General features: G+C 40.4%; 3 protein-coding genes across 3 annotated transcripts; 1 reads left to right on the forward strand and 2 right to left on the reverse strand.

The window, feature by feature from the left end:
- Positions 1 to 6,828: 6,828 nt before the first annotated feature.
- Positions 6,829 to 14,847, reverse strand: ENH_00031020 (hypothetical protein, conserved; the record flags this gene model as incomplete). The annotated part of the gene is made up of 11 exons (XM_013580147.1): positions 6,829 to 6,931; positions 7,177 to 7,520; positions 7,909 to 8,053; positions 8,207 to 8,410; positions 8,854 to 8,934; positions 10,580 to 10,670; positions 10,908 to 10,971; positions 11,244 to 11,610; positions 12,850 to 12,975; positions 13,452 to 13,896; positions 14,346 to 14,847. 11 exons carry the CDS (start codon positions 14,845 to 14,847, stop codon positions 6,829 to 6,831), a joined length of 2,472 nt encoding a protein of 823 aa, XP_013435601.1.
- A 1,027-nt stretch (positions 14,848 to 15,874) lies between these two features.
- On the forward strand, positions 15,875 to 17,608 carry ENH_00031030 (hypothetical protein, conserved; the record flags this gene model as incomplete). The annotated part of the gene is made up of 1 exon (XM_013580148.1): positions 15,875 to 17,608. The coding sequence occupies one exon, from the start codon at positions 15,875 to 15,877 to the stop codon at positions 17,606 to 17,608; it is 1,734 nt and encodes a 577-aa protein (XP_013435602.1).
- A 1,460-nt stretch (positions 17,609 to 19,068) lies between these two features.
- ENH_00031040 (eukaryotic translation initiation factor 2 alpha subunit, putative) lies at positions 19,069 to 21,251 on the reverse strand (the record flags this gene model as incomplete). Its single annotated transcript, XM_013580149.1, has 4 exons — positions 19,069 to 19,233; positions 19,421 to 19,486; positions 20,046 to 20,427; positions 21,136 to 21,251. Coding segments are annotated over 4 exons (729 nt in total), but the record flags the coding sequence as incomplete, so codon positions are not given.
- Positions 21,252 to 22,272: the final 1,021 nt, after the last annotated feature.

A 22,272-nucleotide genomic window follows, 5' to 3' on the forward strand; every position in this document is an offset into this window, starting at 1 on the left:
TGCTGCTGCTATGCTGCTGCTGCTGCTGCTGCTGCTGCTGCTCTTCAGGCGTCACAGGAAGTGAAGCGACAAAATAAAAAATGAATCAAACTAAATAAAATTGAAATGCGAATGAGAATTTAACAAATACATAATAAAAGACCAAATAAATAAATAAATAAATAAATAAATAAATAAATAAATAAATAAATAAATCAATAAAAATATAAAAAAATAATAAGTAGTAAAATTAAAATAAATAAATAAATAAATAATAAAATTACAAAAATAATGATAAACCGATGGATAAATAATGCAGTGCACAAATAAGTAATATACAATCAATAACAAATAAATAAACAAGTAAATCAATTTGTTAAGTAAATTAAATAAATAAATAAATAAATAAATAAATAAATAAATAAATAAATAAATAAATAAATAAATAAATACATAAATAAATAAATAAATAAATAAATAAATAATTTACCAAGATACATTTTTTCTGCTTCTTCTGTATTTCCCTCAGCAGCAAAATTGGCAGCAGCTCTTTTGCAAATTTCTTTTCTCTCTTTTGTCCTTCAAAATAAATAAACAAATAAATAAATAAATAAATAAATAAATAATAAACAAATAAATAAATAAATAAATAAATATTTATATATTTCTCTATGTATTCAAATAAATAAATATATAATGCTTATGTTGATTAATTAATTAATTTTTTAGTTAACTGAACCATGTGCAGCAGCAGCAGCAGCAGCAGCAGCAGCAGCGGCAGCAGCAGCAGCAGCAGCAAATTAATATCTCGAATTATATTAAACTAAAGCAAATCAGACTAAAAAATGAAATCAAGCAATTGAAACCAACTCAAATTAATTAAATAAAATGAATTAAATTTAATCAAGTTAATTAAATCAAATCAAATTAGTCTAAATTAAATAAATTAAATTAAATAAATAAAAGTGAATTTTCACTCTGTCTCCGAAAGCAGCAGCAGCAGCTTTTCTGGCTGTCTCCTTTTTTGCAGCAAATTAAAAAGAGTTTCTTTTTCCCCAATTGCAAATAACACAGCTTGAGTTTCCTAAATAAATAATTAAAAAAATAAATAGAACAAATAAATAAATAAATAAATAAGTTAATTAATTAATTAATTAATTAATTAATTAATTAATAAGTAAATAAATTGATGCGTGAATAGATAAATAAACAAATAAATAAATAAATAAAATAAGTAAAAAAATAAATAAACAAACAAATCAAAAACTTACTGTTTAAATATATAAATAAATAAATGAATATAATTATTTAGTTTTTAAATTTGTTCATTTACTTCTTTATTTACTTATTTATATATCAATTGATTAATCACATTAACGAATCAAAAAATAACTAGATAAATAAATACACTAACAAATTAAATAAATAAATAAATGTGTAAATAAGTGAATAAGTAGATACGTAAATAAACAACTGAGTAAATAAATAAATAGACAATTAATTAATTAATTAATCGATTAATTAATCAATCAATTAATCAATTAATTACTCAATTGCATAAAGTAATTGATTAATTAATTACTTAAATGAAAAAAGTAATTAATTAGTTAATTACTTTATTAAATAGCTTCACAGCACAAGACAAACACAGACACAGACAATAATTAAACAATTAATTAATTAATTAATTAAGTTAATAAAGTAATTAATCAATTAGCTTATTGATTAATTAAATAACGTAATTAACCAACTAATTAATTAATTAATTAGTTAATTAAAGTAACCAGTCAATTAATTAAAGTAATTTATTAACTAATTACTTAATTAATTAGTTAGTTAATTAGTTAATTAATTAATTAATTATTAATTAGTTAGTTAAAGTAACTAATTAATTAATTAACTAATTAATTAATTAATTAATTAATTAATTGATTCTTACTTCGTATTTGTCTTGTGCTGCAAGTTCTGCTGCCAAAGCTTTCATGTAATTTTTCACTTTTTCGCTTTTTGCTTCTTTTGCGGCAAGCTGAAAAAACATTTAATCCATTTTTTTGCAAAAGCAATAATCAATTGAATAATTAATTAATTAATTAATTAATTAATTAATTAATTAATTAATTAATTAATTACTCAATTAATTAATTAAGTAATTAATTAATTAATTAATTAATTAGTTGATTAAGAAATCACAAATGAGTAAATGAATAAGTTTGTCAAGTATTGATACGTAAACAAATAAATGACTAAATAAATTAATCAATTAGTTGACTATGAAGAAAATAAACAAACAAATAAACAAATCAATTATAAATAAGTAAATAAATAAATACATTAATGATTGCCTTCTATTCTGAGAGTTTTCTTTCTGTTCATTTACTAACGTTTGAAATTAAAATAAATTTCTTTCATCTTTTTTATTTCGATTCTTTTTTTGAAATTAAATTATGTCCTTTCTGTCTCCTTTTTGTTTGTAGAAAGAAAAATAAAAGTTTATGTATTTTATTTCCTATTTTGGGAAATTAATTTAAAGTCTGTTGAATAAATTAAATTAGATCAGCTGAAATAATATAAATAAATTATATTATTTAAATTAAATTCATGTAAGTTAAATTAAATTCAGTCAAACTAAATTAATTTAAATTAAATTGAATTAAATCAGTTTAAATTAAGTTAAATTGATTTAAATTAAGTAGAATTAAATTAAGTTATAATCAAATTGAAGTGAATTAAATTAAACTAAATTAAATTAAACCAATTTATATTAAGTTAAATTAAATTAAACTAAATCAAATTAAATTAAATTAAATTAAATTAAATTAAATCATATTAATTTACTTTTATAGCAGCTGCCAATTGTCCCTTTTCCACTCGAAGACGAACAGCTTCCTCAGGCGCTCCTGCCTAGAGACAGCAGCAGCAGCAGCAGCAGCAGCAACGGCAGCAGCAGCAGCGGCAGCAGCAGCAGCGGCAGCAGCAGCAGCGGCAGCAGCAGCAGCGGCAGCAGCAGCAGCAGGAGAAGCAAAAGAAGCAACAGCAGCGATAAGCAGCAGGAGCAGCAGCAGCAGCAGCAGCAGCAGCAGCAGAAGCAGCAGCAGCAGCAGCAGAAGCAGCAGCAGCATCAGAAGCAGCAGCAGCAAACTGCTTTAATGGCGAATTGCGTCTTTTAAAAGAGACAAAAAGCGATTGAAATAAAACATAAAAATGCATTTAAAAAAAAGATTCAAAAAAGGTGAATTCAATAAAATTTTTTATTTCAATTCTTTCTTTTAATAATTTAATTAAATAATTAATTAATCAGCAAAAACAAAACTTGGGAATGTAGTTTAATTTAAATTGAATAAAATAAATAAATATATAATGAATGCATACGAGTAAGCAAACAAATATATATATATAAATGAATAGCCAAATGTATAATAAATAAATAAATAAATAAATAAGTGAATAAAAAAAATAAAAAAATTAATAAATTAATAAATCAGAAACAAAAAGCTAGCAAATAAAGGAACAGACGAATTCGAAAACGGAAAAAATTAAAACTGAAACAAAATAATGAACAGATAAAAAGGCAAAAAGTAAATACAAATAAATGAAAGAACTAAAGACAAATAAATTTAAAAAAAGAAATAAAAAAGAGGCAAAACCCAATTAAAAAGTAATAGAAATAAATAAAGTAAGACAAAAAAATGAACAAAAATAAATAAAAGACATGCAAAAGAAATAAAACCAAATAAAGCAAATAAACATTCCCAAAAAACGAAACAAAAGGCAAAAAAATAAATTAACAATAAATAAAAAAGAAATAAAAGCAAATGGAGAATAAAACAATGAATAAAAACAAATAAATAATAAAAATAATAAAAATAAATAAATAAAAATAAAAAATAAAATAAGAAAAATTACCTCCAGATAAGCCTCTGCAGCGTCTTCGATTTCATTTTGGTCTTCAAGTTTTTTGGCGACGAAAAAAAGATTTTGGAAAACATTTTTTTTCGAAAAAAAATGATTTTGAAGTATTTTTTCATCATTTTTGGAGCATTTTGGATTAAATTGAATTGCATTTTTGAGTTCCTTTTCATTTTGGGATTCTTTTCCACTTTTTATTTCTTTTTCTTCTTTTTTTTCTGCTTTTCTTTTCTCTTTTTCCCTCATCAAAATCCTCTTCGACTCTTTCCAAAGTCCCCCTCGAATTGCAACCCCAAAAGCCTCTTCGGCATTTCCCGCCCGCAAGTAGTGTTTTGCTGCAGTCCCCAGCTGCAGCAAAACAAAACCCTCTTATTTATTTATTTATTTATTTATTTATTCATTTATTTAGTCATTTATTTATTCCTTTATGATATTTTCTTGTTTATGTATTTATTATATCTTTTTAAGTGTTTATTTGGCTTTTATTTGGCTTTTTGAGGCTTGAAACGACGCGAGGGCTGCTTCTCTAAACCCTAAACCCTAAACCCTAATTTAGGGTTTACGTCTCCTTTTTCTAGGCAGTCTTCCGCCCAGTCTTGGTACACTTCCGGCAGCAAATGAGGAGCAGCAGAAGCAGCCAAAGAGACAGCTCTTGGAAACCTTTTGCATTCTCTGCAACACGCCCAAACCCTAAACCCTAAACCCTAAACCCTAAACCCTGATTTAGGGTTTCGAGGGAGTGAAGGACGCATGGAGAGGCACAAATCAAAAAGAACAAATCAAATAACAGAATGGAGCTAAAACGGGGAAAGAAATAAAAAAATAATTTAAAAATAAAATTGAATAATGAACTCAATAAAGAAAAAATACAAAAAGTGAATAAACTGTTTAAAAGTTAATTGAAAACAACAAGACCAACAAATGCGGGAAACGTCGAAAAATAATTAAGTAAAACTCATGAGAAATTAAAGTGTGCAAAGTATAAAGTAGGGTTTAGGGTTTAGGGTTTAGGGTTTAGGGTTTAGGGTTTAGGGTTTAGCGTTTAGGGTTTAGGGTTTAGGGTTTAGGGTTTAGGGTTTAGGGTTTAGGGTTTAGGGTTTAGGGTTTTAGGGTTTAGGGTTTAGGGTTTAGGGTTTAGGGTTTTAGGGTTTAGGGTTTAGGGTTTAGGGTTTAGGGTTTAGGGGGGTTTAGGGTTTAGGGTTTAGGGTTTAGGGTTTAGGGTTTAGGGTTTAGGGTTTAGGGTTTAGGGTTTATGCAGGGCGCGGGAAACACCCCCGCGTTGGTGAACAGTTTGTTGACTTCGCTGTGCAACATTTCGCCCTTCTTTAGGGTTTAGGGTTTAGGGTTTAGGGTTTTAGGGTTTAGGGTTTAGGGTTTAGGGTTTAGGGTTTAGACCACTGCGAGAATAGTGACTGCGAAGGCCTCCAGGTGGCGCTTCACGAGGGGCAGTTTGGAAGACAGCGCAGCCAAACGTGGCGCGGTACTACGCGGACGCGAACGTAAACCGCCCGAGGCAGTATTGGGGGTTTAGGGTTTAGGGTTTAGGGTTTAGGGTTTTAGGGTTTAGGGTTTAGGGTTTAGGGTTTAGGGTTTAGGGGGGTTTAGGGTTTAGGGTTTAGGGTTTAGGGTTTAGGGTTTAGGGTTTAGGGTTTAGGGTTTAGGGTTTAGGGTTTAGGGTTTAGGGTTTAGGGTTTAGGGTTTAGGGTTTAGGGTTAGGGGTTTAGTGTGAGTTACCTCAGCAGCTGCAGCGCGCCTTGCCAGTCTCCAGTATGTTCTTTGAGTTCAGCAGCAGTTTCATTTAAATTAATTTTAATTAAACTTTTGACAATTTTTTCAATTAAATCATTTCCAAAAATACTTTTTACTTTTTGCTGCAGCTCTTTGCTGCACAGGCTGCGCTGCTGCCCCGCTGCTGCTGCTGCTGCTGCTGGTCCTTCAGCAGCAGCAGCAGCAGCAGCAGCAGCAGCAGCAGCAGCAGCAGCAGCAGCAGCAGCACCGTCGTCAGCAGCAGCAGCAGCAGGAAGGGCCCTGATTACTGCAGCAGCAGCAAGGGAGGGCACTGCAGCAGCAAGAAAGTGTTTTGCTGCTTCTGCGAAGTTTGCTTCTTTGAGATAAATATTTGCTGCTTCTTCAAACTGAAATAAAAGAAATAAAAAAAAAATTAATTTAAATAAATAATTTATTTAAAACAAATTAAATTAATTTAATTTTAAATTCATTTCAAATTTTATTTCCAAAAATAAACACTTTCTGCTGCAGCAACTCCGAAACACTTCTTTGCCTTCAGCACACGCTAAACCCTAAACCCTAAACCCTAAACACTAAACCCTAAATCCTAAACCCTAAACCCTGAACCCTAAGCCACAAAACCCTAGTGAATTAAATATTCAATTAAATAAATGTTCATTTAATTAATTAATTAATTAATTAGCTAAGTAATCAATTAATTAATTAATTAATTAATTAATTAGTTAATTTCAATTAATTAATTAATTTGCTGCGGACTCTTTGTTCCTTCAGCAGCCACTGCTTATACTCTTCGTTTGCTGCTGCTGCTGCTGCTTCATCTTGCTGCTGCTGCAGCAGCCGTATCATTTCTGGCCACCTGGAACAGCAGCAGCAGCAGCAGCAGCAGCAGCAGCAGCAGCAGCAGCAGCAGCAGCAGCAGCAGCAGCAGCAGAGCAGCAGCAGCAGCAGCAGCAGCAGCAGCAGCAGCAGCAGCAGCAGCAGCAGCAGCAGCAGCAGCAGCAGCAGTGCACTTGCTTTTTAAATGCCACCAGCCGTACATACATCATATTATTTGCATTTGCATTTAATTTTTTTTAATTTAAATTTATTTTTTATATTTTTATGATCGGCTTTTAAAAAAATAAAAAAACAAAAATAATAAACAAAATAAATAAAAGTAAATTAATTAAAATAATTAAATATTTATTTAAATTGCTACCTGTATAATTGCCTGTGCATCTCTACTGCTGCTGCTGCTGCTCCTTGCTGCAGCAGCAGCGCCTCTGCTGCTGCGAATTGTCCCTTTAGTGCAGCAGCGCTGCAGCAGCAGCAAACAAAAAAACAAAAAAAAACAAATAAATGAATGAATAAATATATTAATTAATTAATTAATTAATTAATTAATTAATTAATTAATTATGAGTATGTTAGATGGCTAAATTCTAAATTATTTTATTCTGCTGAATTGCTGTCCTGCCGGCTAAATCCTAAACCCTAAACCCTAAACCCTCAACCCTCAACCCTAAACCCTAAACCCTAAACCCTAAACCCTAAACCCTAAACCCTAGGTATGGGGCGCCGAGTTCTGACCCGGCTTTCAGCATGAGGAAGGCTTTATCTGTTTCCTGGGTTTCTTTGTTGCTGCAGTTTTGTCTTTTGTTTATTTTCCAAATGAACTTTGCTGTTGCTGCATCTCCTGCTGCTGCTGCAGCAACAGCAGCAGCAGCAAGTCGCTGCTGCAGGCCCCACAAACCCTCAGGGGGGCCCCCCCCTTCAAGGGGGGCCCCCCAAGTTGACTTAAAGGGTTTAAAAAGTTCAAAGTCCAAAATTGAGTCTCTGAGGCGCTGCCACAGACTTGCTGCTGCTGCTGCTGCCACTTCTTGCTGCTGCAGCAGCAGCAGCAGCGCCTGGTGCACAAACAGCACAAAACAAAGGACACTTTTAATGTTAAACTTTCTTCAATTACTTTGCAAACAAATAAAAGATTAAACAAAAGAATAAACGATTAATTAATGGATCAAACAGAAACAATAAATGCAAACGAGTTCAAACAAAGAAGGAGTTCTTCGAAGCGTAATTGCTTTGAAAGAAAAGAACTCGAAATAAAAACAAATAAATAGAAATAAAAACAAATAAATAAAAATAAAAACAAATAAATAAAAATAAAACAAATAAATAAATAAAAATAAAATAACTCACTTCTCGATGCCGCTTTTGCCTTATAAGTTTTTCGAAAGAAAATCTGAAATTCGAAATTGCGAGAAAAGTCGCTGCATGCTTCTGGGGTGTACGTACAGCTACTGTGGGGGCCCGGGGTGTATCTGCAGCTTTCCACTTTTCCGTTTTTTTCTTTTTTTCTTTTTCAACTTCAAAAACAAATCCCAAAAGCAAACCCTCAACTCCCAGCAACTCCACTCGCCGAAAGTCCTCGATGTTGTACCTGCAGCGCAAACCCTAAACCCTAAACCCTAAACCCTAAACCCTAAACCCTAAACCCTAAATTTTGAGCTCCCTAGCGCCAATTTACAAAAGAAGAAGGGGTGACTGTTTTACACTAGGGTTTAGGGTTTAGGGTTTAGGGTTTAGGTTTTACCAAATGCAGATTGTACGGTCGCCGGTTTGAGCAACAAGAACATATTCATCTTTGAGAAGCTCCGCTTTGCTGCAGCAACTGAGCAGCAGCAGCGGCTGCTGCTGCTGCTGTTGCTGCTGCTGCTGCTGCTGCTGCTGCTGATCTGCTGCTGCAGCAAAAGGGAGAAGGTACAGCTCCCCACAGGCAAGGAGGAAGAGGAGGACTCTGCGAAAAAATTAAATCTTCATTTTCACTTAATTTAATTTAATTCAATTCAGTTTAATTTAATTTAATTTAATTTAATTTAATTTAATTTTATTTTATTTTATTTTTTATTCAATCTAAGTTTATTCATTTATTTTTAGTTCTGTGGTTTTGTTGCTGTTCTCCTTCATCCTGCCCTTGTATGAAGCGAGTAGACCTCTAAACACTACACCTTAAACCCTAAACCCTACACCCTTAACCCTAAACCCTAAACCCTAAACCCTAAACCCTAAACCCTAAACGCCAAATCCTGGAAGGCTGCATCATCTGGTCACATATGGCAAAACCAGCAAGCACAACCGTTCTGGCCAAAGGTAACGTTTAGGGTTTAGGGATTGGGGTTTAGGGTTTGGGGTTTAGGGTTTAGGGTTTAGGGTTTAGGGTTTAGGGTTTAGGGTTTTTACCTTTCGGTGAGGGCGAGCCACTTGACTGGAAAGGGTGTCTCTACACTTGCTTTTATTTCTCCTGTCTTTGCGTCTATTACTCTAATGCATGCAAAACAAATAAAAATAATTATTTATTTATTTTTAATTGTTTATTTTGGAAATAATTATACTTCTTATTTAAATGCAAAACGAATAATTATAATTATTTACTTTTAAATAAATAAATAGTGTGTGGGAAACAAGTAAATGTAATTGTTTATATTTAAATTCATAATATTGTTTATAATAATATTTGAATAAATAAATAATGCGTGCAAGAGACATAAATGTAGTTATTTATTAAACAAACAAATAATGCATGCAAAACAAATAAATGTAATTAATTAATTATTTTTTTAATTTTTTATCTTGTAAATAGTTTTATTTACTTCTCCTAAGTGCAAAAGAGAAAAAAGTAATGCATGCGAAAGAAATAAATCCAAATATTTATTTTTCAATAAATGAGGATTGCATGCAAAAGAAATAAATACAATTCTTTATTTTTAAATATTTATTTTGCACGCAAGATAAGAATATGTAATAATGGGTTTTTAAATATTTGTTATATTTGAATTGAATGAAACGGGAATTGCGGAGAAAAAAGAAACAAAAAAATAAAAAGAAATTAAAAAGAAATCAATAGAAATAAAAAGGAAGTTAAAAGAAATAAAAGGAATAAAATTAAACGAAATTAAGAGAAATTAAAGGCAATTAAAAAGAAATAAAAAGAAAATTAAAAGAAATAAAAGAAATATGAGGGGAAAAATGAAATTAAAAGAAATTAAAAAAAAACAAAAGGGAAACACAACACGTCAAATAAAAAGAGCAAAGAGTAGACAAAAAACAAAAAAAGAAAAATAAAAGGAGAAACGGAAAAAGAAAAATTAAAAAACAGAAAACAAAAAGAAAAGTAAAAGAAAAATAAAATGAAAATAAAAACAAAAACGGACAAAAGGAGACAAAAAAAACAAACAGAGATGAAGATACAATAGGGGGTAAAATGAAAAGAAAAAAGAAAAAAGAGGTACAAAAAAGAAAGAACTAAATAAAAAACAAACAAAAGGAGACAAACAAAAGAGACGAGAAAGCAAAAAATAGGAACAAAAAAGAATCAAAAAGAAAACAAAAAAAGATTTAAAAAAGAAAAAATAATTTAAAAATATTTAAAATCAGAAAAACGAAAAGACAAAAATTGCCTGCCTGATGGCTTGCTTGGCTATGAGGTGCCCCAGCAGCAATCCGTCCTGCAGCAGCAGCAGCAGCAGCAGCAGCAGCAGCAGCAGTAGCAGCAGCAGTAGCAGAAGCAGCAGCAGCAGCAGTAGCAGCAGCAGTAGCAGAAGCAGCAGCAGCAGCAGCAGCAAGAGTAGCAGCAGGAGCAGCAGCAGCAGCAAAATGAGAAATTACTGTTTGATGGAGATCAGACTAAGTTAATTTAAAAGCAACTAATTATTATTTACTGTTTATTTATTTATTCATTATTTTATTTATTTATTTATTTATTTATTTATTCATTATTTATTTATTTATTTATTTATTTATTTATTTGTAATACCTCTTTTACATTTTAAACACATTACGCCATTGGCATGGATCTTGGAAACAACGGAAGAAATGCTGTGTGGCCCTAAACCCTAAACCCTAAACCCCAAACACTAAACCCTAAACCCTAAACCCTAAACCCTAAACCCTAAACCCTAAACCCTACTCCCTGAGAGCAAACCCTAGAGTGTGACGGACTTCAGTTTTTCGAGTTGAGATTAAATCTGGGGAAGGTGGAGAGGCCGTAAGGAGGCGAACTGCACAAAACCCTAAACCCTAAACCCTAAACCCTAAACCCTAAACCCTAAACCTTAAACCCCAAACCCTAAACCCTAAACCTTTTTGATGTAACTGTCGTTTTCGATCTCGCGGTGGCACATGTAATTGAAGTCGACAGCAAAGAGAGTTGAGGGTTTAGCGCCCAGCCGGTAGGCTTCACGGCTAGGGTTTAGGGTTTAGGGTTTAGCGTTTAGGGTTTAGGGTTTAGGGTTTACGAGTCTCTTCTTTGTCTTCGTGAAGAATATGTATATATCTCCTGTCCCCTGCTGCATCAGCGACCTGAGTGAAAAGAGAAACAGCTTTCTAGGGTTTAAAGCAAAGCAAAAGACACTAGGGTTTAGGGTTTAGGGTTTAGGGTTTAGGGCTTAGGATTTAGGGTTTAGGGTTTAGGGTCGAAGGCAGACGATTTAGCTTTCATTCTAAAAAGCCACCAGCCAAACGCTTGGGGATTCAGGGTTAGCTGCGGATTGCCTAGGGATTAGGGGCAAGGGTTTAGGGGCTAGGGTTTAGGGTTTAGGGTTTAGGGTTTAGGGTTTAGGGTTTGTAGTTACCTCGTAGAGGAGACAAGTGCCTTTGAATTCATTTATTACCCGCAGCTGCTGGCTAACCTCTTTAGGCACTTTATAAACTTTTTTTGATTTTACCCCCACAGCTATTTTGCAATCTTCTGTCTCTAAAAGCGCCATTTGCTGCTGCTGCTGCTGCTGCTGCTGCTGCTGCTGCTGCTGCTGCTGCTGCTGCTGCTGCTGCTGCTGTGATTCTGCTGCTGCTGCTGCTGCTGCTGCTGCTGCTGCTGCTGCTGCTGCTGCTGCTGCTGCTGCTGCTGCTGCTGGGCAGCAGCAGCAGCAGCAAGAGGATGTCTTGCTTTTGTTCGTGCAGCAGCGACCAGGGGTCTTCGGGGCTGGGTTGGTAGACGAGCTGCGTAAACCCTAAACCCCAAAATAGGGTTTAGTGAGTTGGATTGAAAGGGACTAGAAAGCAACATGGTTGGTAGAAAAACTGCGTAAACCCTAAACCCTAAACTAGGGTTTGGCGGGTGCGTTTAAATGGCAACGCAAAACACTTGTCCGACGAGCTGCGTAAACCCTAAACCCTAAACTAGGGTTTGGGAGTTGGCGCGAATTAAAAACCCTTCTCACCTCGTTTCCCAAAGTCACCGCCAGCTGCCCCCCGCAGCAGCAACTAAAGAATTTAAAAAGACAAAGTCTCCCCACCGATCCCAAAGCCGATCCCAAGACGATCCCGAGACGATCCCAGGCGAGGGCGGAGACGATCCCGGTGTGGGGTGTGGGGTGTACGTACACCCCAAACCCTTTTTTAGGGTTTGAAACCCTCAACAGCGTTAAGGCTTTCCTCGAGTAAAACCCCAAGTAATCCCCGCAGGGACTTTTGCTCAGCAGCGGAGCAGAGTCGCAGGAATAAACCCGCAGCTGCAAACACGCAACAAACCCTAAACCCTAAACCCTAAACCCTAAACCCTAAACCCTCATTGCTGAAGGCTAAACCTTGAAGCCTAGATGCGAAGTCCACTGCAATAAATTCAAACAGTAATACCAGGAGCTAAACCCTGACAGTGAGGCGCAAAAAGCAAACCCTAAACCCCAAACCCCAAACCCCAAGCCCTAGACCCTAGACCCTAAACCCTAAACCCTAAACCCTAAACCCTAAGCCCTAAAACCTAAACCCTAAACCCTAAATGCCTCACTACATTTCCCTCCAAAGAGAGCAAAAGCACTTCAGCCCCACAAACGCATGCAATTATTTCCTTTTGTATTTCAAGACTTGTCACTGGGGCTTTGAACCTGCGGTGTACGTACACCTCAGAGCTGCAGCAACGGCCTTTCGCCAAACAGTAACTCCCAAAAATCAGCACTCCACAGCAGCAGCAGCAGCAGCAGCAGCAGCAGCAGCAGCAGCAGCAGCAGCAGTACAGTGCTGCTACCACTAAAAGGGATTCTGAGCATTCGAAGCGCATGCATGCAATTGCATGCAGAGCCCCAAAAGTGCATGCATGCAAATTTGCATGCACCCGCTCCCATGCCCTCAAAGCCCCGAACCCAATTAGAAATAGACGCATGCACACACGCATGCATGCATGCATGCACACACGCATGCATGCATGCATGCATGCATGCATGCATGCATGCAAAGCCCCACCTGGCCAACGTGCGCGGGGCTGGGGCTTTGGTGTCTCTTTGGAGGCAGCAAAGAAGTATTAAGCCGCAGCGGTGGCCAGAAAGAACAACAGCCCCGTCTTCTGTGCATGCAATGCTCGTCACGGGGCTGCATGCGCACATGCATGCACGCATGCACACATGCATGCACACATGCATGCATGCATGCATGCAGACATGCATGCATGCATGCAGACATGCATGCACACAGCGTGCAAGCATGCATGCATGCGTGCATGCATGCATGCATGCATGCATGCATGCTTGCTTGCATGCAGACATGCATGCATGCATGCATGCATGTGCCTTTTGCTGTGAAGTGCCTTTTTTTTAGCAGCTGAGAGTTGTGTCGAAGTCCCAAACATTTGATTTTCATTTAATTCATTTTTGGAATTTTTGATTCATTTGAAGTTCCTTTTAGAGAACTTTAAACATTTAATTAATTCCGGAGTCTCGCAAATTAATTAATTTTTATTTTCCAAAAAGCTAAAATGGCCTTAAATGGCATAAATGGCAGCGGCCTAAAGGGCCCTTGCATGCAAAAGGGCTGCAACTTTGGGGCTTTTTGCATGCAGCAAACCCCACCTCGCTGCTGCATGCAGCAGCCCCAACTTGTTGCTGCGGGCAGCAGCAGCAGCAACTTGGCCATTTAAAAGTCCCAAAAAAAGAAAAGAGTTTTTCTTCGGGGCCCAACAAAGGCAAGTGGGGGGGGCCCCCAAGGGCAGTCTGCAGCAAACGCGGGGGGCCCCCCCCCGCGTTTGGGGGGCCCCCCCAGGGTACTTTGGGGTCTCTTTTTTTCCGCTTTTTTGGCCCGGGGGGCCCCCCGGGGGGCCCCCCGGGGGGCCCCCCTCCTCCCCCGCTGCTGCTGCTGCTTCTTCTCCTCTTTTTTCCCCTTTTTTGGACTCTTTTTCGAATTCTTTTGCCACTTTTTTTGTTTCTTTTTCCAAACTCTCCCGCAGCAAATACACAAATGCCACTCCGTCGCTCTGGCTCACCGCCAGCAAACAGCCGTCCCCGCTAAACGCCACGCCTGCGCAGCAGCAGCAGCAGCAGCAGCAGCAGCAGCAGCAGCAGCAGCAGCAGCAGCAGCGTAAGAAGCTAAGCAGCGGCAGAAGCAGCAGCTAAAAACAGCAGCAGCAGCACCTGAAGTGCAAAAGCAAGTAGCAATAAACCAGCAGCAGCAGCAGCACCAATGCTGGAGCAGCAGCAGCAGCAACACCAAAGCAACAGCAGCAGCACTAAAGCAGCAGCAGTAGCAGCAGCAACACTAAAGCAACAGCAGCAGCAGCAGCACTAAAGCGCTACCAGCAGCAATAAAGCAAAAACAGGAAAGCTAAAATCGCAGTAGCAGCAGCAGTGGCGGCATTAGCAGCAGCAGCAACAGAGCAGCAAAAGGAACGCCAAAACAGCAGCAACAGCAGCACTGCCAGCAGCAGCAGCAGCAGCAGCAGCAGCAGCAGCAGAAAGACCCTTACTAACCGGTGATCAGGGGTAGGGGGCCCCCCTTATCTGCTACTCTTGCTACAAATGCTTCTTCAGTTCCTGGGGGCCCCCCAAGCAGCCTTAGGGTACGGTCAGCTGTTGCTGAGCAAATTTGGGGCCCCCAGGGGCCCCCCTGGGGGCCCCCCTGGGGGCCCCCCTGGGGGCCCCCCTCGGGGGGCCCCTGAGAGGCCCCCTGGGGGGCCCCCTGGAGGGGCTCCTCGGGGGGCCCCTGAGGGGGCCCCCAGGGGGCCCCCTGGCAGCAGGCAAGAGCTGTTACGCTGTTAAGGCCTTCTGAAGGGCCCTGGAGGGTTTGGAATTGGATTACTAGGGGTTGGTTGCTGCTGCTTGCTTCAGCAGCAGCAGCAGCAGCAGCAGCAGGAAATGCAGCAGCAGCAGCAGCAGCTGGAAGCTTGTCTTCTTCTGTTTGCAGAAAGGACATGCAAGAAGACACAGGTGGAGCTGCAGCAGCAGCAGCAGAAACCGACGCTGCTGCCGTCATAGTGCAGCGCCTAAACCCTAAAGCCTCAAGGGTTTAGGGTTTAGGGTTTAGGGTTTAGGGTTTAGGGTTTAGGCGAGGGCCCGTTCCGGGCTAATGGGGTAAAAACAAACAAAATTATAATTTTGAATTAAAGGAATTCATTAGTGCAGGAAAGAAGAAGAACTGAAAGTTAGAACTGCGGTGTCTGTACACCTGAAGCGCTGCGGCTGCGGCTGCTGCCAGATCTGGCGCCTCTGCGGGATAAAATGGAAATAAAAACGAATTAATTTATTTAATTTATTAAAATTAATAAAACAAACTATTTATTTCAAACAAACGAACAGTTTTAACTGCAGCAGCAGCAGCAGCAGCAGCAGCAGCAGCGGAGGTCACTTGCGGTGTGCAGTTACACCGAAACACCCGCAGGCGCCTCGGGCCAATTTTTGCAGTCCTTTTCTTTCAAATGGATTTAAAATTTGTTTATTTTATTTAATTTATTTAATTATAGTGCTTTTGAAACAAAAACTAAGAAATAACTCCGCGAAAGCCCCAGCAGCAGCAGCAGCTGCTGCTGCTGCTGCTGTTGCTGCTGCTGCAGCAGACCGGCGGTGAGCGCAGCAGGTGACCCCACAGACAGTATTACTAGTTCGTTTGCCTTGGGGTTTTCCAGACGGAGAAAAACAATTAAATATATATTTTGGCTAAAATTAAATTAAAGTTTTTATTATTTGTTATTTATTTCCGCATTTATACATCATTTTGCTGCCTTAAAGCCACCGCAGCAGCAGCAGCAAGCCTTTGCTGCTGCTGGTCTTCTTCGGGTGTCTGTACAGCTCTCCAGGTGTCTGTACACCTCTCCAGGTGTCTGTACACCTCACGGGAGCCCCCAGCAGCAGCTCTTTTCTGCTTCCAGCTCTTCTTGTTGGCTCCCTAAACCCTGGAGGGTCTGCTAGTTAAACCCTAAACCCTAAACCCTAAACCCTAAACCCTAAAGGGTGTTTAACTAAACCCTAAAACCCTTTCCATTCTCAAATCCACTTCATTGGCCATGCAGGCAGCAGCAAGCTGCAGCAGCAGACGCAGCACGTTGGGCCCCCAGTGCGCCCCAGCAGCAGCAGCAGCTCCCAGCAGCAGCAGCAGCAGCAGACTGGACGGCGAGCCTGAAGCAGCAGCAGCAGCAGCAGCAGCAGACGCAGCAGCAGCAGCAACAGGGGGCCCCCTGACGGAGACTCAGCAGCTGCTGCTGTGGTCCGCCTCTCCAGAAGCCCTAGAGCTGCAGAGGGCCCCCCAGGGGGGCCCCCAGGGGGGCCCCCCTTGCTCCCCTTCTGAAGCGCTGCTGCACTCTTTAGGGGACAAGGGCCTCCGCAGCCAGCTGAGGGCCCCCCCCTATTTATCTGCTGCTGCTTGGAAGCGGGATTTGCTGCTGCAGTGTCTTGAAGATGCTCGTTTGCTGTTTTCTTGTGTCTGGGATGCATGCAGCTGCAGCAGCATGGGGCTGCCCAGCAGCAGCAGCAGCAGCAGCAGCAGCAGCAGCAGCAGCAGCAGCAGCAGCAGCAGCGGAGACGCAGCAGGGGATGGGGCTCTGGATGCTGCTATTCACTTTGCTGCAGCAACGCAGAGCGCACCCAAGAGAAAGCTGCAGCCTACGAAACCAGAAGCAGCAGCAGCAGCAGAAGAAGAAGCAGCAGCAGCAGCAGCAGCAGCAGCAGCAGCAGCAGCAGAAGCAGCAACAGAAAAGGAAGCAGCGGCCCAAGAAGCAGCAGCAGAAAAATATGCTGGCACCCAAAGTGATAATATATCTAATGATGACAGCCCAGCTACACAAACGACAACAGCAGCACGAGAAGCAGCAGCAGCAGCAGCAGCAACAGCAGCACAAACAGCAGCAGCAGCAGCAGAAACAGCAGCAGCACCTACAGCGCGCGAGTACATATCGGCCACAATGTCTTGGTCTCTGAAGCAACTTGAGGACCCCGGGCTTTTTGCTGCTTCTCCCCCCTCCTCCCCAGCAGCAGCAGCAGCAGCAGCAGCAGCAGCAGCAGCAGCAGCAGCAGCAGCACCGCTGGAGTCTGCTGCTGCTTTGATAGTGCGGCGGCTGCTGCGCTGCTACGCACACATATACCTGTGGCATTTGCTGCTGCTGCAGCAGCAGGGGGCCCTCCCCCACGCCAACCGCTGCCTCAAAAAACTCCTTTTTGCTGCTAAAGATACTTTCCTAGGGGGCCCCCAACAGGGGGGCCCCCCAAGAGGGGGCCCCCCAAGAAGGGGGGCCCCCTCGGGGGGCCCCCTGTCTCCACGGGGGCCCCCGGGGGGCCCCCAGGAGGGCCCCGAGGGGGGCCCCACGGGTGAGGAGGGCCCCCAGGGGGGCCCCCAGGGGGGCCCCCAAGGGGGGCCCCCGGGGGGCCCCCAGGGGGGCCCCCTCATGGGGCCCCTGAGGGTACTGGAAGATGCTTGGTTGAAGTGTGGGGTCGAGGAGGGCCCCTCAGGTGTATGTACACCTGAAGAAGGGGAAAGTGAAGGAGAAAAAGAAACTGAAAATGAAAAAGAAGTAAAAGAAAAGGAGGAAAGAGAAGAGGAATTAAATGGGAAAGAAAGAAATAAAGAAATAAATGAAAAAGAAATAAATGAAAAAGAAATAATCGAAAAAGAAATAAATGAAAAAGAAATAATCGAAAATGAATTCAATGAAGAGCTGCTGCTGCCGGCGCTGCGAAAAGCCGAACTTTGTTTGGGACTTTTGGAAAAAGAAGAATTCCCTTTTTTTGGAATTGCAAACAAATAACAAATAAATAAAACTAATTAACTAAATTAATTAAATTAATTAATTTAATTAAATTAAATAATTAATTAATTGAATTAAATAAATAAATAAATAAATTGAATTAAATTAAATAATTAATTAATTGACACAAAGCGCCAAAAGTCTGCAGCGAAATCGCTGACAGCCGAAAACCCGAAATTTAATTTTTCATTCTTTTATCATTTATCATTTGTTTATTTACTTTTATTTATTTCTTTTTATTTATTTATTTATTTTTATTTATTTTTATTTATTTCTTTTTATTTATTTACTTTCTTATATTCACTGAGACGCGCAGCAAACCCACAAAGGGGACTCAAGAAGTGCAACAGCAGCAGCAACTGCCTAGCAGCAGCAGCAGCAGCAGCAGCAGCGTCTCCTAGCAGCAACAGCAGCAGCAAGTGCCTCCTAGCAGCTGCTGCAGCAGGTGTCTCCTAGCAGCAACAGCAGCAACCGCGAGGTCTGCAGCAGCAGCAGCAGCAGCAGCAAAACTAGTAATACCGAAGCTAATAATGCCAAAAGCTAAGAAAACAATACTACTGATAGCAATAGTACAAATAATAATAATAATAAATAATAATAATAATAGTAATAATAATAATTAATAATAATAATAATAATAATAATAATAATAATAATAATAATAATAATAATAAAATAAAAAACAATAATAAAGCTAAAATGGTAAAGAATTAGTTTCGGTGTTGATAAAAAATAAACAAAAACTCGAAAAAGAAAAAAAGCAAAAGAGACTTTTCTTTTGTCTCCGCAGCAGCTCTTTTCTCTTTTCAAATTTGTCTCTTTTCTTTCTCCCTTTCTCCTTTTTTCTTTACTCTTTTGCAGCAGCAGCAGCAGCAGCAGCAGCAGCAGCAGCAGAAGCAGCAGCTGCTGCTGCTGGCCCCACAGCCAAACAACGTACAGGCTAGCCGACTAGCTAGCTAGCTAGCTAGCCAGCAAGCCAATTATCTATACAGCTAGTCGGTAGGCTAGCCAGCCATCCAGCTGGCTAGCCAGCTAGCTAGCTAGCTAGTTAGCCAGCTAGCTAGCCAGCGAGCCAGCTAGCTAGCCAGTGAGTCAGCTAGCTAGCTAGCCAGCTAGCTAGCTCCTGACGGCCCGCCAGATCCCCTGCCAGCTCGCAAAAACTCCCAGCTAGCCAGCTAGCTAAGGCCAAGCTAGCTAGCTAGCTAGCTTGCCAGCTAGCTAAGGCCAAGCTAGCTAGCTAGCTAGCTAGCGAAGCTCCGAGCCACATATATAAAGTCCGAATTTTCGATTTTTCGACGATTTTGAGTCCTTTTTGTCTGATTTTTTCGCCGCCTGGATCGCCTGAAGTGGCGGTTGTTTGCGGAGACTCTTTGGAGGAAACAGAAGTCCATTTGGAGTTCGATTTGATTAAATTTCGAAAGAAAAAACGAAAAGAAGAGGCGAAGAGAAGCCGCGGGGGCTCAGTCCTCCTGCGCGGCCTCCTCCACCTCGTCCTCAGGCACCCCCGCCTCCACGCGGCCCATGCCCTCGTCTTCTTCTTCTTCTTCTTCTTCCGACTCCGATGGCGAAACTTCCAACAAAAGTTCTTCCAATCGCCGGTCTTCCTCCGACCCCAACACCATTATCTGAGTCCGCAACACAAGCCGAGAAAAACCCACCAAAAACCACTTCTTTAGACGTCTTATTCGTCAACTTCCACACTAAACAATGCATGCATGCATGCATGCATGCAGCCCCAAACGCATGCATGCATGCATGCATGCATGCATTTGCATGCATGCGTGTGGGAAAGCCCCGGAGGTTGGAACTGACTTCTCCTTGTTGTTTGAAGTCCCCGCCTCTGTAGCTCTTGATGGTTTGACTAATGCGGCTAATTGCCTGCATGCAAATATAAAATAAAATAAAATAAAATAAAATAAATCAAATTAAATTAAAATAAATAAAAGATTTAAAATGAGGCCTTTGAAACGCATGCAAGCCCGGGTGTACTGTACGTACACCCGGGAACAGATACACGCGAGCGGCAAAAAAGAAAAAATGAAAAATCAAAAAAAGAATTTAAAGGAATAAAAAAGAAATAAAAAAGAATCAAAAAAAGAATTTAAAAGAAAAGATAAAAAGAGACAAAAAGGAGATTTAAAAAGAGACAGAAAGAGCCACTTCAAGAGACAAAAAGAGAAAAGCGAGAAACAAACAAACGAGAAATAAAAATGAAAAATAACTGAGAAATAAACAGAAGAGAAATAAACAAAAGGCAAATAAATAAACGGGAAATGAACAAAAGAGAAATAAACAAAAGGGAAATAAACAAAAGAGAAATAAATAAGAGAAACAAAAGAGAAATAAACAAAAGAGAAACGAACAAACGGGAAACAAAAAAGAAACAAAAAAGAAAGAAAAAAGAAACAAAAAGAAACAAAAAGAGCCAAAGAAGGACCTGTTGGATCTTCTGCATTCCGGATTCTTTGTCGAAAGAAGAAGTGACAACAACATATTGCGGAGGAGCAATAAGTTTGACGGCAATGTCCTGCGTTTGGGGTGTATCGACACCTCGCTCGGGTGTATCTGCAGCTTTTTCGGGTGTATCTGAAGCTTCTTGGGGTGTATCTGCAGCTTTTTCGGGTGTATCTGCAGCTTTTTGAGGTGTATCTGCAGCTTTTTGGGGTGTATTGGCAGCTTTCTGAGGTGTATTGGCAGCTTTTTGAGGTGTATCGGCAGCTTTTTCGGGTGTCTCGGCAGGTTTTTCCTTCGCGGCGAGGAGCGCCTTTTTCACGGCGTCAATTCCGTCTTTTCCGAAACACCAAACGTCAATGCGAGCTCTGAAACACAAAGGTCCATTTGAACCCTTCAAAACCCTTTTCTAGGGTTTAAAACCCTCTTTTAGGGTTTAAAACCCTTTTTTAGGGTTTAAGACCCTTTTTAAGGGTTTTAAAACCACTTTAAAGGGCTTAAACGCGTGAAGAAACCCTTGTCCTTTTGAAGCTCCAAGGTGGTACATGGAAAGGACAAAAAATAAAACAAAAAGGAGACCAAAAAGAAGAAAAAGAAATTAAAAAGAAGACAAAAAGGAGAACAAAAAGAAGATAAAAAGAAATTAAAAAGGAGACAAAAAAGGAGACAAGAGAGATTAAAAAAGAGACCAACAAAGGCAAAAAAAGAGCACCAAAAGGAACCAAAAAAGCAGACAAAAAGGAAACAAAAGCGGAAACAAAAGTGCAACAAAAAGGAGAGAAAAAGGAGACAAAAATGAGACAAAAAGAGACAAAAAAGGAAGAAAGAAATGGAGAAAAAGAGACAAAAAAGGAAGAAAGAAATGGACAAAAGGAGACAAAAGGGGGACCCAAAAAGGGCCAGAAAAAGCGCCAAAAAGAGAAAAAAAAGAAAAACAAAAACGGAGACAAAAAGGGCCAAACAAGGGGCCAAAAAGGGACAGCAAAAGTGCCCAAAAGGAGACAAAAAGGAGTCAAAAAAGAGACAAAAAGAGACAAAAAAGAAGAAAATAAAAAGAAAATAAAAAGAAAAAAGACCTGAGTTTGAGGGCCTGGGGGGCGAGGCGGAGCTGGATGTCCTGGATGAGGGACTTTTTGACTTCCTCGGAAACCTCCAAACCCCCGAAAACCTCCTCGGGGTCCAGCGCGGCTGCCTGCGTCGTTTGGAGCCGAAAAAAGCCCAAAAGAGACCAAAATGAAGCTCCGGAGACTCCGCATTCAATGCAGTTGGACTCGGCAGAATTTAATTCCAAAAAAGCAAAAAAAAAGAGCCAAAAAGGAGCAAAAAGGAGCAAAAAGAAGCAAAAATACGAAAAGCAGTAGAGGGACGAAAAAGGCAAAAAAAGGCGAAAAAAGGAAATAAAAAGAGAAACAAAAAGGAAATAAAAAGAGCAATAAAGAGGAAATAAAGAGGAGAGGAAGAGGGAGCGGAAAGGAGACAAAAAGGAGAGAAAAAGGAGCAGTTTTGGGGACTTTAAGGACGCGATTTGGACGGAAAAACCCCAAAAGCGCCAGACAAGCCCCCCCAGTTTGCCCCCCCTTTAACGCAGGGCCGCGACGGCCGCCGCGGCCGCGGGGCCGCGAGCCGGCGCGCGGGCTGCAACACGAGAGGGGCGAAGGAGAAAGGAGACAAAAGGAGACAAAAGGAGACAGAAGGGGAATTTTGAAAGGCAAGGAGACTTCAAAACACTTTCTAAGTCCCAAATTCAAATTCCTCTTCGAAAATGCTGCCCGCCGCTGCCTTTCCCGCCTCCCAACGCCCCAAACTCGCACCAGCAGCAGCAGCAGCAGCAGCAGCAACAGCAGCAGCAGCAGCAGCAGCAGCAGCAGCACCACACCAGCAGCAGCAGCACCACCACCACCCCCTCCACCACCACAGCAGCAGCAGCAGCAGCAGCAGCAGCAGCAGCAGCAGCAGCAGCAGCAGGACCTTGAGGGCGTCGAGGGCGTGTCCGTATTTTTTGTAAAGAGGCCAAATGACTTTGGCATTTAATTCATCAACTCCCAAGTTGTGTTTTAATGCCACATGCCGAACTGTCTGGTGAACTTTCTTCCCCTTCGAGTACCTCTCCTCGCACTTCACTATGTCCTCAGGCGACACCCTGCAGCAGCAGCAGCAGCAGCAGCAGCAGCAGCAGCAGCAGCAGCAGCAAGAGCATCACACCCCACCCCCCC

This window comes from Eimeria necatrix, genomic scaffold, assembly GCF_000499385.1.
Source record: "Eimeria necatrix Houghton genomic scaffold, Enh_scaff226, whole genome shotgun sequence".
NCBI classification, from domain to species: Eukaryota; Apicomplexa; class Conoidasida; order Eucoccidiorida; family Eimeriidae; genus Eimeria; species Eimeria necatrix.